The sequence below is a fragment of the Netta rufina genome (assembly GCF_964035555.1).
Source record: "Netta rufina genome assembly, chromosome: 8".
Lineage (NCBI taxonomy): Eukaryota > Metazoa > Chordata > Aves > Anseriformes > Anatidae > Netta > Netta rufina.
Genome location: NC_140131.1, coordinates 12158353 through 12173179, shown reverse-complemented (window position 1 = coordinate 12173179; position 14827 = coordinate 12158353). Strand labels below are relative to the sequence as shown.

The window sequence follows — 14827 nt, the reverse complement described above, 5'->3', positions numbered from 1 at the left end:
TTTAACGCTTTCTTGGTATTTTAACTCTGTGACTATGCGATCGCTAAATCCAAAATCGGGGAAAGAAAATGCACATCTGTGTCTCTTCTGCAGGAGGTCTAGTTACACCAGGTCAAGTTAATGTCAAAATAAAATACTGTCTAAACAATGAGCTGAAGCTTTCTGAAACTCACTTGCTTGAATAATAGAAGCCTGAGACAAAATATTAGGGCTTTTTTAAAATTTATTTTTAGGAAGAATAAGAATTGCTGGGAAAAAAAATAAAAGTTACAGTTATAACTGTGCAATTTCACTCTGAAATGTTATTTTTCTTCCTATTTTTTAACGAACTTGTCATTTACTTGCTATCTAGTGTGATCAGTGACTGTACAATGACTTAGTAACATTTACATAATTAAATCACTGTTTCTCTGTATGCTTAACTTTTTTTTCCCCATTTATTTTCTCCTTCAGTTGTCTGTAACCCTAGAGACCTTTCAGGATCTGTCCTTACCAATCCCAGGTAAGGAAGATCTTGCTAAACTCCATTCTGCAAGTCATCAGACATCTCTAGTCAAGGCAGGGTCATGTGGAGAAGCATATGCCCCCCAGGGATGGATAGCTTTTTTTATGGAATATTTCAAAAGGTAAATGATACTTACCTTGTTTTATTACTTATTTATTTTGAAATTCCAGTTTCTGCTCTTCTGGCAGAACATTTGTTGGTTTTCTTTCTTTTCTGTCAATGATGTTTCAGGTTTGTTGTCTCATGTGTTCCTAGCTGGTTTTGGGGTCCAGTTGTAACCTTACAAGATTGTCTTGCTGCCTTTTTCGCCAGAGATGAGCTCAAGGGTAAGAGGTTAATTACATGAACATGCTGCTTTTTTCTCCTATTATGATAAAAATATTAGCATATTCTTTGCTTTTTATTCTTTGCAATTAAGTGGAAGCCACCTTTTAGCCTATAATACAGTCATTCCTTGCTCTTATGGGATCATTCATTTCAAAAAGGTAAGCTTCTTGTTCAACTGAATGTTTTGCCCAGAATTGCCTGTGAAAGCTGATTTTAGAAATATCAAGTGAATCTTAATTTGGTGTAACAAAATGGTATCAACTAAAGGTTTACACAATTTTCAAAAATTACTGTTTAATAGCCGTTCTCAAAACCTAAATTTTGACATGGTAAATTATTTTGCTTTTAAATTCTGTCGCATCATCTCTTCAGACTATTCTGTGCTTCTTAGTTTCATGCTTTTAATTATAAAGAACTTCTCAATTTAATTGCTATGCCAATACTCTTACTGCAGATAAGCATTAAATGCAACGTAAAGACAAATTCTCCTGAAACTTTTATGTATCCAGTGTTTCAGCTTGAAGGATAATCATTTGGATTTAGAGAATAATGGCTCTTTTTTTCTCTCAATATTTGCAGGTGACAACATGTACAGCTGTGGAAGGTGTAAAAAGTAAGCTAGCTTTTATCTGTTTGTTTTCTTGTTTCGAGTCCTTTAATGTTTCTGTTAGTCAAGAGACATTTATTTCCTTTGGATACTTCACAGTACTTTTAATCTATTTATACCAACTTGTGCTGCAGCTGCCAGAAATTCAGTATTACGAAGATGCAGGAGCCAGGAAGCGCTGATTCACTGTACCATATTGCAAAACAAATCTGATACATACTTTTTCATGTTCCTTAAAATTCTGGAGTGTTTTGTTCTTTTGATTGAATGGTAAAATAAAAGCTTTTATCTGTCTATTATGGTCAACCTAGCATTGAGATGCAGTAGGTCACTTCAGTGTGTGGAAAACTAAATCTATATAGATTTACACAAGCATGCATGTGTGTTAAATACTAAAGAACCAAGAAACACAAATAGTCTGAAGACTGCTCAAAGCCCTGTATGGAGAAGGAGCATTATTCTTTGCTATATTGCTGGCATCTGCTGTGTATAACTTCTTAAAAATAAACTTAGCTGGTTTCATTTTTTTTCTTTTCCTTTTGCTGAATAGTCAGTTTAAAGTTCTTTATGCTAAGAGAAACTCTTAGCTGGAAATTGTTTGTCTGTAATTGCCGCTTTGAATTTTTCAGCAGTACAGATTTTTTTCTTACGAAGCATTATTGTGTGCATCATTTTGGCTGTTCCATGTCTAGTTAATTTTGTGTTAAGTAATGTTCACTTAGTATCTTCACTTATTTTGTGTTTACTTAAATTCAATTTAGACTTATTCAGTGTAGACTTTCATAGCACAATAAATTGAAACCTTTTCAGAACTAATTGTGGATTATTCCTTTCTTTGCTTAGGTTAAGAAATGGAGTGAAATTCTGCAAAGTGCAAAAATTTCCTGAGGTACTGTTACTACATGCACTTAAAAGCACTTTTTCTGCATGATTAGGAATGTGGTAAGGCTTAAGAGTTGCATGTAGTAAGCTGTGTTTATAATGTTACATTTTGAAAACCTATATTGGCATTTGTTTTAAGAATGTGAGCAATATTTGACTGTTCACCTTGTAGAAAGCGAACCTGGTTCATAAAATGTAAAGTTAGAAGAATTTTTTTTCCTCTTGTTATTGTCATCCTGTAGAACTTAATTATGCTGTAAATCAAAACTAAATAGCACAGCCAGACTGGAAATCTTTCCAATAAATTATGCTTGTAACTTTACATTTTAAAAGTAATCCAATTTTATACTTCAAAACATGAGTTGATGGCTGCAATAACCAGGAAGAATTAATGTCCCTTGTGACAAGGTGGTGCACTATGCTCATTAAGAAAAAGAAAAGGTATGTCTCATTGCTGCATCAGTGTTAGTAACAGTTCAGGACTGTCCTTTTATACTGTCAGTAAAGTAAGTCTTTGATCACACAAAAAAAAAATAATCACAAATTCGTTTGAAACTCCTTGAGCCTCAATTGATTTGAAAAAAATAAATAAAAATATCTGTGCAACACAGAGCTTGTGATTGCTTTCCTCAGGCCATAGGGAAAAGTGATCCTTTTGAGGTGACAGAAGATGGCATAGTATAGTATAATTATTAAATATCAAATAGTAACATATATATATTTCTTCTTGAACAATTATGTTGATCCTTCTTACAGATACTGTGCATTCATCTGAAAAGATTTAGACATGAACTTATGTTTTCCACAAAAATTGGGACCCATGTGTCCTTTCCATTGGAAGGCCTTGATCTTCAGCCTTTCCTTGCAAAGGACAGTCCAGCTCAAATAGTGACTTACGATCTCCTATCTGTCATCTGCCATCATGGAACTGCCAGCAGTAAGTATGCGGTTAATTGCTTTGCATTTGCAGTTAATATTCACATCAGCACTTCTGTTTAAAAATAATATTGATGTACTGAAGAGTAAATAGATGAGTGGTTAATTTTAACATGGAAGTTAAATTCTGTGACTTCTACTATATAAACAATAAGATGGCTTGCTCTTAGCAATTACACATCTTTGAAATTGTATGGTGCTCCTAAATAAAATTGTACATGGAGGGGGAAAAAAAGATTCTGGAATAGTAAGTACATACTATGTGCACTACTGAAAATGAGACTTGTAAATGTACAAATAATGTTACATCTCAGCATGTAACTAGTTAGCTTATGCATAACTATTGTTTGTCTAGAGTTTTGATGCTTTTTATATCTTTATTTTTCTTGGAAAGAATTCACAGAGCACCATGAAGATGTTAGTAATCTTTCTGTAAAGACATTTGCCCGAATGATCACTACCAGTTAATCCCACAATAGGGAATGGATAGTGATGACTAGCTGAATAAACTTCTTAGTGCTATCTGTTGGGTTTGTTTCTGCTCCAGTGTTTTCAGCATTTGTAAGATTTAGAAACTAGGAGAAAGAAAAGTTTGAAGCCAGAAGCCTGAAACTTCATAGTTTATTTTTTAAGTTACATAACTGCTTCTATTCTCCAGACTAGAGGTAGACGTTGTTTAGATAAAGTTGCTTTGCCACCATTTTTTCCTGGATGCTGTTTCATTTTCCATTTCATGCTTGGTGAATGATACTTCTGTTAATGAATTTAGTTGTTATTTGATTATTCAATTGTTGTCACTTATATATGTATTTAAAAGTAGTAGTATTTTAAAATATATTATGAATAGTATTCAAAACAGAGTATGGTCTTGATATCATGTAGCTGTTAAATATCTGTGCTAATTTCTACCAAAAAAAATTTGAAACTTGAATTCATCAGAGAAACTGATTTCTGCAAACAGTTCAGATAGCCTGTTTCTGATTTGAATTTTGTGGTTCATGAATGTGTTACACAAGTGGCTTGAAGAATTCAAGAGTTTAAGAGCTGCTTGAATATACTGAAAATGGTGTCTGACTTTCCACTGGCTGTTAGAAATGCAGGAAGAAAAAAGGCTGATTGTGAATTTGAGAGAAGTTAATATTCATGTCCTGTCTTGCTAACAAATTAATGTTTCTCCCACTTAAAATATTTGCTTTTTGGACTTACTCTGCCATATGTGAAAAAGTAGTAAAATGAGCACTTTTGCATGCTTTTAAATAACTTTGTTCTAACACTCCAGGTGGACATTATATAGCTTATTGTCGAAACAATTTAAATAATTTGTGGTATGAATTTGATGACCAGAGTGTCACAGAAGTATCAGAATCCACAGTACAAAATGCAGAAGCCTATGTTCTCTTCTACAGGTAAGAAATTACAAGTATAATGATACAAATATTAGTCACCTTTTAAGCAATTGGGCAGTTTCATTCAGCTTTCAGAAATTAGCTGCTCTAGGGGAAGAATTTGACCAACCACAGAAGCCTATTTTGGAGAGAGACTTAGTTCTTCAGTTAAGTCCTTACTGCTTGCTTTGTCACTGCTAAAACATATATGGAACTTGAAATGAAAACTAAACCTGCATAAGTAAAAAGCAGTAAGATGACTAACAAGAGCACTTGAGGTAATGCACTACCAGTTCTAACAGTTGCCTAGTTTTCAATTAGAGGAAAAGAATTCTGCACAAGGGGAGATTTTGTATACAGACTCTAATTGTTAAAGCTCTAAAGGGAATTGTGGAAACTCTTTAGCAGATGGGATGTGGAACAACAGGAGTTTCACTGTGTTGTAATTTAATTTCAGGGAATTTATAGGCTGGTATTCTCCTGAAAGTCAAAATGAAAGTCAAGAAGTCATGTTATTATCATCTTCAGTCTAAGGAATTTTTGTACTTGAGTTAATAAAAGCAGCTTGACTCAATTTTCAAATTCTGAGTTTCTGGTATTAACATCGAGTTTCCACTAAAAGTTGTTGACTTCAAAATAGCTCATGTCAGGGTTGCACGAGAAATAGGATGTATTCTGATGATTTTTTAGCTTTCATTAGGATCGCTTATATTTGCCACCACCTGAGCTAAGCTTGTGAGTCTGACTCGGTACATTTTTAAAAGGAATGTGGAAGTCATGCTGTAGTGTAAGAACACTGTACCTGATTGTATTAATGAAAGAACAGTGTTCGTTAAGTTTGATTTTAAACAAGAATATACCTACAAAACACTACCAAACACTGATGTTCTTTTAGCAGTTTCCTAAAAAGCTTGGTGGAGATACTTATGCATTTTTTGAATTACAGCTGGAAAATGAATTTACCTGCACGAATTTCATTTTCAGAATTTTACCTTTTTGTTAAATAATTTTGATTTGAATTTTAAAATGTAACTTATTTTAAACTGGTTCAGAGCATTTGGTTTTCCTTCTCTTTTATTGTTTTGCTATATTGTAAGCAGTCTTTGCTATAGCCATTACGTTTACCTAAAGGTTTTCTACCAGGTATTTGAGTCACTGTTGACTCCAAATATTAACTGAGGTAGCCTAGCTGCTGCTGTGAGATGCTGAGTCAAGTTTCATGTCAGGGCATTGGAGGACGGGATGAATGGACAAATGGTTCAAACCTGCCTTTGGAGAAGAGAGATTCTATCCGATCTAAATAAAGAGAACAGAGGGACTTCCATTTAGACAACAGCAACAGTTTCAGCAAGAAAAATAGGGGAATTACAGAATCTATTGTTCAACCTTAATTCTGAAGCTGCATAAGGAACATCTGTCCAGGAGGACAGCTTGGGAAGCTTTAGCTCAAAAAATCGTAGAGAAAATGGGCAGAGGGACAGAGCCTTATCTCCTTCTCCTGCATTAGGATACTCCCCTGGATCATAGTGTACTTTCTCTGTTGTAGTCCAACAATTCGTTTTCTCAGGATGGCAAGGTGAATGGGAACTGTTAGGGTCTTTTAGTTGTTGAAATAAGCAGACAAGTATTTTCTTCTAAGCGTGATTACACCTGTGCTGTAGCTTTGTCAGAAAAAAAGACAAGAATAGACTTGGCAGGAAGTCTAGAGCCCTTTATGCTCTGTACTAAATACTGACTGTTGCAGCACATAATTCTGTGAGGTGAAACTGCTGGTTCTTTGCCACGTGTTTAGATGATGGCTCTAGCTGTTTCTGAAAAGTGTGAGACTTTTCACATGTTAAGTTAACTAGTGTGGGCCCATTTTACTTGAAAATCTAGTTCTCTTTTGCAAAGTGAATTATCTGCATTGTACAAAAGCATATATCTCTGTTTATGATTATTATTTCTCTAATAGGAAGAGTAGTGAAGAAGCTCAGAGGGAGAGACGGAGAATATCAGGCCTACTGAATATGATGGAACCAAGTCTTCTCCAATTCTATGTTTCAAGACAGTGGTTAAATAAATTCAAGACTTTTGCGGAGCCAGGACCAATTTCAAATAATGACTTCCTTTGTATGCATGGAGGTGAGACTGTAACAGTATCATTTAAAAATAATTTGCTTATCAACCTGTAGTTACTCAGGATTTTATACTTGTTTTAATTAAGTAAATTAAGTAGCTTAGTAATTTAATATTATAGCTACTTATCCTTAATGTCTAGGTAAATTTTCATTATTTTAGTAGCCAACTAGTTGGAAACTATACCTAATTATTAGTCCTCCTATTTTTTCCTCTGTGCACTTTTATGTGTAAGCTTTATTGATTCCTTAAAGAGGAACAGTTTGCTACATCTGCTTGTTTGTTAAACAGTTATCTTCCCATTTTTAAAAATCCTGTTATTTTATCATCATCATCCTTAATGCTTAGGTATGCCAATATTTTTCTCAGATATGTGCTAGAAGCAGCAAGAAGGTTTGGAAGATGTGGAACAAGAAATTGGTCTGTTGCAGAGTGTCCAGAACATAGTGTGATAAATAGAGTAGTCATTCTGTATATTTTGCATAAGAGCATAAAAATTTTTCCTTTGTGCTAAGTGCTAATAAAACTAAAAAGAATATTCAAGTAAAATCTGTTTTGTAGAAATGCACATATCTGTATGTCAACATTCCAGTGAATCACTGTGTGGTGTTCTTATACCTGATTACTAATATAAAATTCATCTGCATTAGATTAGCACTTAGGTGTTGCACCTGCTGCTGAACTGAACATTTAATGTAGGGATACTGTGCCCCTGTAGCCATTTGTATAATATGTATGTGGGAGCACTTTTCGCTGTGTTTTTCCTTCTGCATGGCTACAGCAGATGACTCTTGTTGTACAAGTGTTGCAGCTACTAAATCTTTCCCCATTGAAAAGAATCCCTGCATAACACACAACTGCTTACAATACACTTCAACTCAACACTTCTAATTCTGCAAGCACCTCTATTTCTTCCTCCATTGAATTTTCACTCCTGTCTACCATTCATGCTGTTCAAAGTAATTAAAAAAGGTCTACTGCAAATAAACAGTTTTTGCGTAGACAGTTTTGTAATTCCTATCACTGGTCTTTACCATTTTTAATTGTGTATCTTAGGAAACATTTTGCAATCACTATTTTAAAAGGATTCCAGCTATTTAATCTCTCTTATAGTTTGCTTCTGCTTCTTTAATAAACTTTTCAGCCCCATAAAAAAAAATAAAATTAGGGTGTTCTCTTTGAATACAGTAATGTATTTCAGTATGATAAATCTTGCTTCATGTGTTTTTAAATTCTTTGAACAGGGGGATTGATTTAGAAACCTCTAACACAGTCTATCCCCAAATTTTTTTTTTTAAACTCTATTTTAAGAAAAAGTCTGTTCCTTTTGTTGCTTCTGCAGGTGTTCCTCCCCACAAAGCTAACTTCATAGAGGACCTAGTTGTCATGCTACCTCAAAATATATGGGATAATCTGTATAGCAGGTATGTTTTATGTTGTAACTGAAAATACCCAGTGATATAGTTTGAGGGTAAATACATGCCATGCAGCAAGATAAGGGTTCTTCAGTTAGTGGCTCATAAAAACTTGTGTGCTCATAGTTTAAATTTGAAGTGTCATCTTCAGTGCTGCAATCTAAGTTTGAGAGCAGATATGTTCCAGGCACCAAAATCAGGCTTCTAGGATTAGTGGCTCATTAAAATACATGTACTGTGGGCTCAAAGCTAAGTGAAGGGATGGCAAACTGCCAAATTGTTTAATTTGCTTGTGCAAAGTAATTCTAGAAGCCTAGGTATAGTAGTATGGTACTGAGATAATGATTGAGTATTAAACTAATAAACATGTATGGTATGTGCAAAATAATACAAAGTAGGTCAGAAAAAGTACTCTTTGCAAGAGTTATTTTGAAAGAGCTCTCTGTATCGGCTTCCTGTTCTCTGTTGGCTAGAGGCAGCTTTTCTTTTATGTTGGCTTTGAATCCATAGCCTCAGCTGCCACTATTGCTTCAAAATAACTTAGATATAAATGTTCCAGATTACTACTCCCTACTTTCTGTGTAGGTCACATGTAAGTGCTTGCTTACAAACAAGGAATTCTTAAAAGATGTGTAACAAAAAGCTGCAGAAAACCTTTGCTTACAGACTCTGTGTCACACCTGCATTAAGCATTTTTAGGTGTTAATTTCTGGCCATCGAGGTGCTAAAGGTAAAGGCTTGTTTAAGTTTCAATAGCCACAAGTAGGAGAAATAGGAACAATACAATTTCTAGCATAGTTCCACTTCAGTTAGTCAGAATTTGATTATCGTAGGATAAAGTACAAAATAGTACTAGGAAAATGAATGATGGCATTTATAGATCAGTGTGATTGGCATGTATCAGACTTGAAATAGATATTATAAGAAGCTGACACTTTTGATGTCTACAGGTGTGTGATCCTTTTTACATAGCGTTTTCCACAAGGTTAATGTTGTGTTTATTTGATGTGTTTGTTTATTTTTGCTGTCACCACAGGTATGGAGGAGGACCAGCTGTTAACCATCTATATGTTTGTCATACCTGCCAAATAGAGTCTGAAAGACTTGAAAAAAGAAGGAAGAATGAATTGGAGATGTTTATACGGGTAAAAAGTAAACAATTCTTATTCATTCTGCTTTTCAACATACCCAGGTGTTCATGGCTCAGCATAAGGGATTACCAAAAGTGAATGGGTGATTTCTGTATTTAAGTGACTTTATTAAGCAAGTGTATATCTATACAAAATCCCTTTTTTGCTGGCAACAACAATGTTCTTGTGATATCCCATATAATTCTTCGTATAGAAATGTACTTTGAGAAGATATTTAATGTGTTTCTTAATTGCACGGAAACTGACTGCAGCCATAGAAGCAGTTGTTCTTAATACACTTCCAGTGATCTGTTCTGTGCAAGCAGAATGCCCTTAGTCTCTGAAAAAGAACAAAATATTAATTTCCTAAAATTTGAATTAGATATTTGAAGAGATAGATGGAAAAATACATATTTTTTTTTTAAATATAAATAGGCCTAGATCAATACAAATAAGTTTTCATATTTCTCCTACCACTTGAAAGTTCAGCCATTAGAGTAATTATCCAGTAAGGTTTGATGGATAAGCATTTGTACGTAAGAAGAACCAGTCTATTCTACGTCTCATTGCTGTTTCCAGGAGAAAAACCATTCTTGAGTAAAGAATAAGTAATCTCTTTTTAGTATGAATGCTACCACTACATCAAAACCTCACCTCAGGAATTCACCAAGGATCTACTGTTATGATGGCCAGTAGTTCAAAATGTTTTGTAGTAGTGTAGTACTATGTGACATAGAGTATTTAGCCATAATAGAGTGGCTAAAAGAAGGTAGTAATTTAAACAAAAGGAAAAAAAAAAAAAAAAAAGGCCAAAAAAACAAGGATTCTTCTTCTTTCTAGCTTTATAGAGCATTCCAAGAAGAAGAATCTCCATCAACTTTTTACTGCATCAGTATGCAATGGTTCAGAGAATGGGAAGGATTTGTAAAAGGGAAAGACAGTGGTAAGTTGTGCTTTATTTCAAAAAAAATTTTTTTCCACATAGTGGTAATATTTGAGTAAACTTCTACTTCAGTAGAAGCATGCAGGAAGAACAGATAAAGAATGCAACAAAAGCCTATAAAGTATTGAAGACATGTTTGATAGCTTGCATATGTATCTAGGAATCGAATTACAAAACATAATCAGACCTTCTTAGTAATTCACAGGAACAGGTAATGGGATAAGTGTGGGAAAAGCACTATATGTTTGCTGCAAGGGGTGGCAGGAATGCTTGCTGTTGGCAGCAGAGGGAAAATTATATGTAGGTATGAGGGAGGATACCTAGATTTTTGCAGTACAAACTGAAAGATAATGCTGTAGTCTCTGCAGAAAGCTGATCTCGCTGTCACAGCATAAACTCATAGATAACAGAATAAAAACTGTAATAATACAACTTTAACATTCTGTTAGAGCCTCTAAAGATTAGAAGTGGAAACATTGATAAAATATTCTACAATCTCATCAGAGCCTGCTTTAGGACAGTTTTGCTAGGGGTAAAAATTAGGATTAATTTATGTTTTTTGTGTTACTTGAAGACTTACTGTAATCATGAATGCTTCGAAAAATTCATCTTAATTACAATTCTGATTAGCTTTTAACAACTTATTACATACTGTTAAGCAGAGAAGAAAGAACAAGCAGTAGACAAACTAGCTGTTTCTCCTTCCATTTGAAAATGGAAACTCCAACCTGCCTTTTATTTCACCTCTCCCAATTTTAATCATTCTTTTTATCACACTAGATCCCCCTGGTCCTATTGATAATGCTAAGATTGCAATAACAAAATGTGGAAATGCTGTGCTAAAACAAGGTAGGTGTCTGATACTGCTGCAGTTTTGGGAACCTTATGATGTATTTGTTGAAGTTCAGTAAATTCATTATGTATTCTTATTTCTAACTGTTATGGTAAAATGGCAATACCTAATGAATCTGTATTCTGCTCTATTTTAGAAAAATCTTAAAAGTAAATTTGGGTTGCAGTTGAGGAAGTGACAGTTACTCCAAGGCCCATTTCTGGGGAGACCATTTTGTTCTTAAATAATACCTATAATAGGCTAGTCTAAGTGCAGGTGAGAGTGTAGAAGACAATACAGAGTAACTTTAAAATGGCTGAAGTGTGCTTTGGTTTTGTATCATTGGTTTTGTTTGAGTTCTCTTTTCTCGGTGTGAATTGGAGGTGCTTGGTTTTTGGCTTTTAGACTGTCACGTATCTCTATGTAGTTACTTGAATCCTGAAATCTAATTTGAATTGAGAGCCACTTCTTATAGAAGGAATAAATCACAGTAAATAAATGCTGTTGCTCATTTTTCTGAGTTATTTACCAATGAGTATTGCAAAAATTTCTCTGATATATCAAGATAGGTTTTTTTTTATTGCTCTTGAGTCAGATGGTTAATGTCATCTATTTGAAACTTGTAGGTACAGAGAGAAAAAAAAATCTAATATGAGGACTTTAGACTTCCTATGAAAGCATAATATACATTTCATATACATATATTCATATACATTTTAGCTCAGCTTAAAAAAGAAAAACTAAAAATTGCAGTGTCAAAACTGAGGAAAAAAATAAAAAAGTCAATTTAACTTAATGCCTCAGCATACAGTGGACCTACTGGCGGCCTCTAGACCCAGCATGAATTTTACCAATTGCAAAATGTCAAGAGCATATTTAAAAAGCAATGAAATCTTGCTCCCATGAGTTTTGCAGTACATTTTAATAATTTAAGCTCTTAACACAGAAATAAAATGCAAGGCTTTAAGTATCTGACTGTTGTTTAGCAACAAGTACAAAAAAAAAAAAATCAGCTTAGAGTCAGTAACTGATAGTAAAATAGGCAGTTGATACCTTGTAACTTCAGCTGTATTGATTCAAATCAGAACTTGGGTAGAAGTTAAGAGTTAATTGCAGCTAGGTTAGTGCAAAGAATGCACTTCGACTGTGTTGGACAGGTTCCCTCTGTTAAAACCTGGAGGGGCGATATGTTGATGTTCCCTTGCCCCTTGCTGCTCTATAATGTTATGGAGAACCAGAAATGATTGTTGGATGCTGAGCTGAGACAGAAGAGAGACCTCTAGCCAGAGGAATGGGGGGGAAAAAAAGGCAAAGACTTCAGTCAATAAACAAGAAATCAGGCTGACTCATCATGCTGCCACATACATGGAGCATTAGCAGGGCTGTGAGTGCTTTAACAGTGGTTTCTGTCTGTGGTTCTGAGAATTCCACTGTGGCTTGCAAACTTCCATTCTTTACTGTCAATACTAATTTATTTCACACGAGAATCTTGAGTCTTTGAACTTTACGCTGTAATTGATGAGACTGCATGTCCTGTTAACATGAATCCTTGCATACTAGCAAGCAGCCTCACAGCTCCCAAGACCCACCAGTTCTTAGCTTGGTGGATAAATATCAGATTAGGTATTTATTAGAGAAACTATGTATTTTGTGCTTGATACGTTAAGTATTGGATAGTTTTGGGAGCAGGTAGTTTTAGTAATGAAGAGGTATAAAGTTAACACAAACCATGTCATTAGGTTTGGTAGCTGGCACAAGGAAAAAATGCAAATTAGATTAGGGTGTTAAATTTGAATTGTATTCTTCTTTCTTCTTGTATTTGTTATGGGTTCCAAAGAATCATGGAAAAAATTAATTTTTTTAAAAATGTTTCCAGGTGCAGATTCTGGACAGATATCTGAAGAAACATGGAATTTTCTTCAGTCAATCTATGGTGGAGGTCCAGAAATTATTCTCAGACCACCTGTTCCTCCGGTAGAACCTGATATCTTGCAGACAGAGGAGAAGATTGAATTAGAAACTCATGGTCTGTAGCTACTGAGGAAAAGATGAATTTGTAAGGAATCCAGCTTCCTTACAAAATGCCCCATATACATTCCTAAAAGTTTTATTCTCTTATGTCTGTTGGAGGCACAGCTCACTGGGCATTACATTAACTACAGAATAGTAAGTTGAAATGTATTATGATTTGTTTAAATGAAGACTGTTTCTCTGTTTTGGAAGGCATGTAGTTTTGTACATTTTGGAGTGTTTGGTAAATGGAAAACACTGTTGTTTCTGGACTCTTAAGTTTAAGTCAAAATCATGTTATGTCTTTAGACGTGAAAAATGGGAACAAAATTTTAGAGATGTTACATAACCTTACTGTTTCCTGATTGGGCTTCTGATACCTACAAACTTCTGCCTGTCTTAATTGTACAGTCTTGACAAGCTTAAGTATAAAGGGAGTATATTTTAAATGGATTGCAATCAATGATAAAGGATTTTAATTTCCTAAATGCTCAGGAAAAAAATTCTCACTTATTTTGCACTGTAAGTATATAAAATGAGTAGTATATAACATCCAAATACTTACCGTATTTGAATGGATCAAACATTAGCATAGATCAAATATTGTTTTAGTCAGCAAATGTCATAACTTATTACCTGCTTAATTTTGCATCGTTAGGCTTCTGTAACTCTATAAACCTGGCTAGAATTAATAGTGTCTGTGACAAAAAGATTTAGTCTTCTCTAGGGTAATGTTTGAGAGCATGAAGTGTGAAATGTAAAATGATTATGGACATGAGTGATATAAATTTCAGAAATTAAATTGTCTGGTCTCTTGAATTACATTCACAGTTGCTTTTGAAGGATTTTATTGTATTGGTAATTTTTCATTGGCATGATGACCTATAATGTCAGAAGCTGGATAAAATGTATATATTGCAAAACTTTACTAAATGAGTCAGATTGGAATGCAGAATGGCACTTGCTCTTTTTTGCCTGATGTTGTTACCAAAAAGCAGCATTATTCAAGGCTGGATCAATAAAAAAAAAAAAAAAAAAAAAAAGGAAAGAAAAAAAAAAGAAAACAAAACCTGAAACTCTGGAAGGAGTGTGTGGGGAAAGCTTTTTTTCATGTTTTTCATTTATTCTATCAATACAGAAACTTTTCAAGTAATGCTGTGATACTGCTCCTACACCTATGTATTTCCTGACTACTTTCTGTTTAGGCAATGGTGTTGACGCTTATAGTTCCAAAGTGAGAAACACTGATGTAACATTCTACCGGATAATGTCATATCTAGTATAAAATCAAACTTGTACTTAAAGCCATTGTGGTGAAAAAGCCACCTATAAGAGTCCTAGACAACGTCCTATAACCTAAAGTACTTGACCATGTTACTAATACGCTGTGTAGGAGTTACCAGTTCTGTCCGAACAGGTGTGAAATCCCAGTAGTTTCCTCAGCCTACCTGAGAAGAGCTAGAACTAAAAACAGATCTCAGCTGAGTTGTGTGTCCTGTTTGAGGAGGGAAAATGAACAGCAGTGCAAAGCCTAGCATGGAAGCGCATGAGGAAAACATTTTTCAAACTTGAACTGTATCACAGGTATCAATTTGCCAGCCAATTTTTAATTTAGTAATCAGGATAGTGGAAGAGACTGCCTTAGAACTTGTAAGAGAATAAAGGATTGAATGTTGGGGACATTGGCTTCTCAGAGGAGCGAAGCAGTTCTGTGCAATGTATTCTGGCTATTACAGC

At 34.5% G+C, this 14827-nt stretch overlaps 1 protein-coding gene across 7 annotated transcripts in view; it reads left to right on the top strand.

Moving 5' to 3' along the window:
• The window catches only part of USP33 (ubiquitin specific peptidase 33), a 36788-nt gene extending 22546 nt beyond the window's left edge, over positions 1 to 14242 (top strand). For 4 of the 7 annotated variants that reach the window (XM_084291463.1, XM_084291457.1, XM_084291458.1 and 1 more), the window contains exons 13-24: positions 454 to 626; positions 737 to 831; positions 1412 to 1445; positions 2283 to 2328; positions 3078 to 3258; positions 4537 to 4663; positions 6597 to 6766; positions 8103 to 8184; positions 9212 to 9320; positions 10146 to 10248; positions 11029 to 11097; positions 12957 to 14242. In XM_084291463.1, the coding sequence (XP_084147589.1) occupies positions 454 to 626; positions 737 to 831; positions 1412 to 1445; positions 2283 to 2328; positions 3078 to 3258; positions 4537 to 4663; positions 6597 to 6766; positions 8103 to 8184; positions 9212 to 9320; positions 10146 to 10248; positions 11029 to 11097; positions 12957 to 13114 (1347 nt within the window). In that variant the 3' untranslated portion in view covers positions 13115 to 14242. The remainder of the gene's footprint in view (positions 1 to 453; positions 627 to 736; positions 832 to 1411; positions 1446 to 2282; positions 2329 to 3077; positions 3259 to 4536; positions 4664 to 6596; positions 6767 to 8102; positions 8185 to 9211; positions 9321 to 10145; positions 10249 to 11028; positions 11098 to 12956) is intronic. The other 3 variants (XM_084291461.1, XM_084291460.1, XM_084291459.1) reach the window with 2 other exon arrangements.
• The last annotated feature ends 585 nt before the right edge of the window (positions 14243 to 14827 follow it).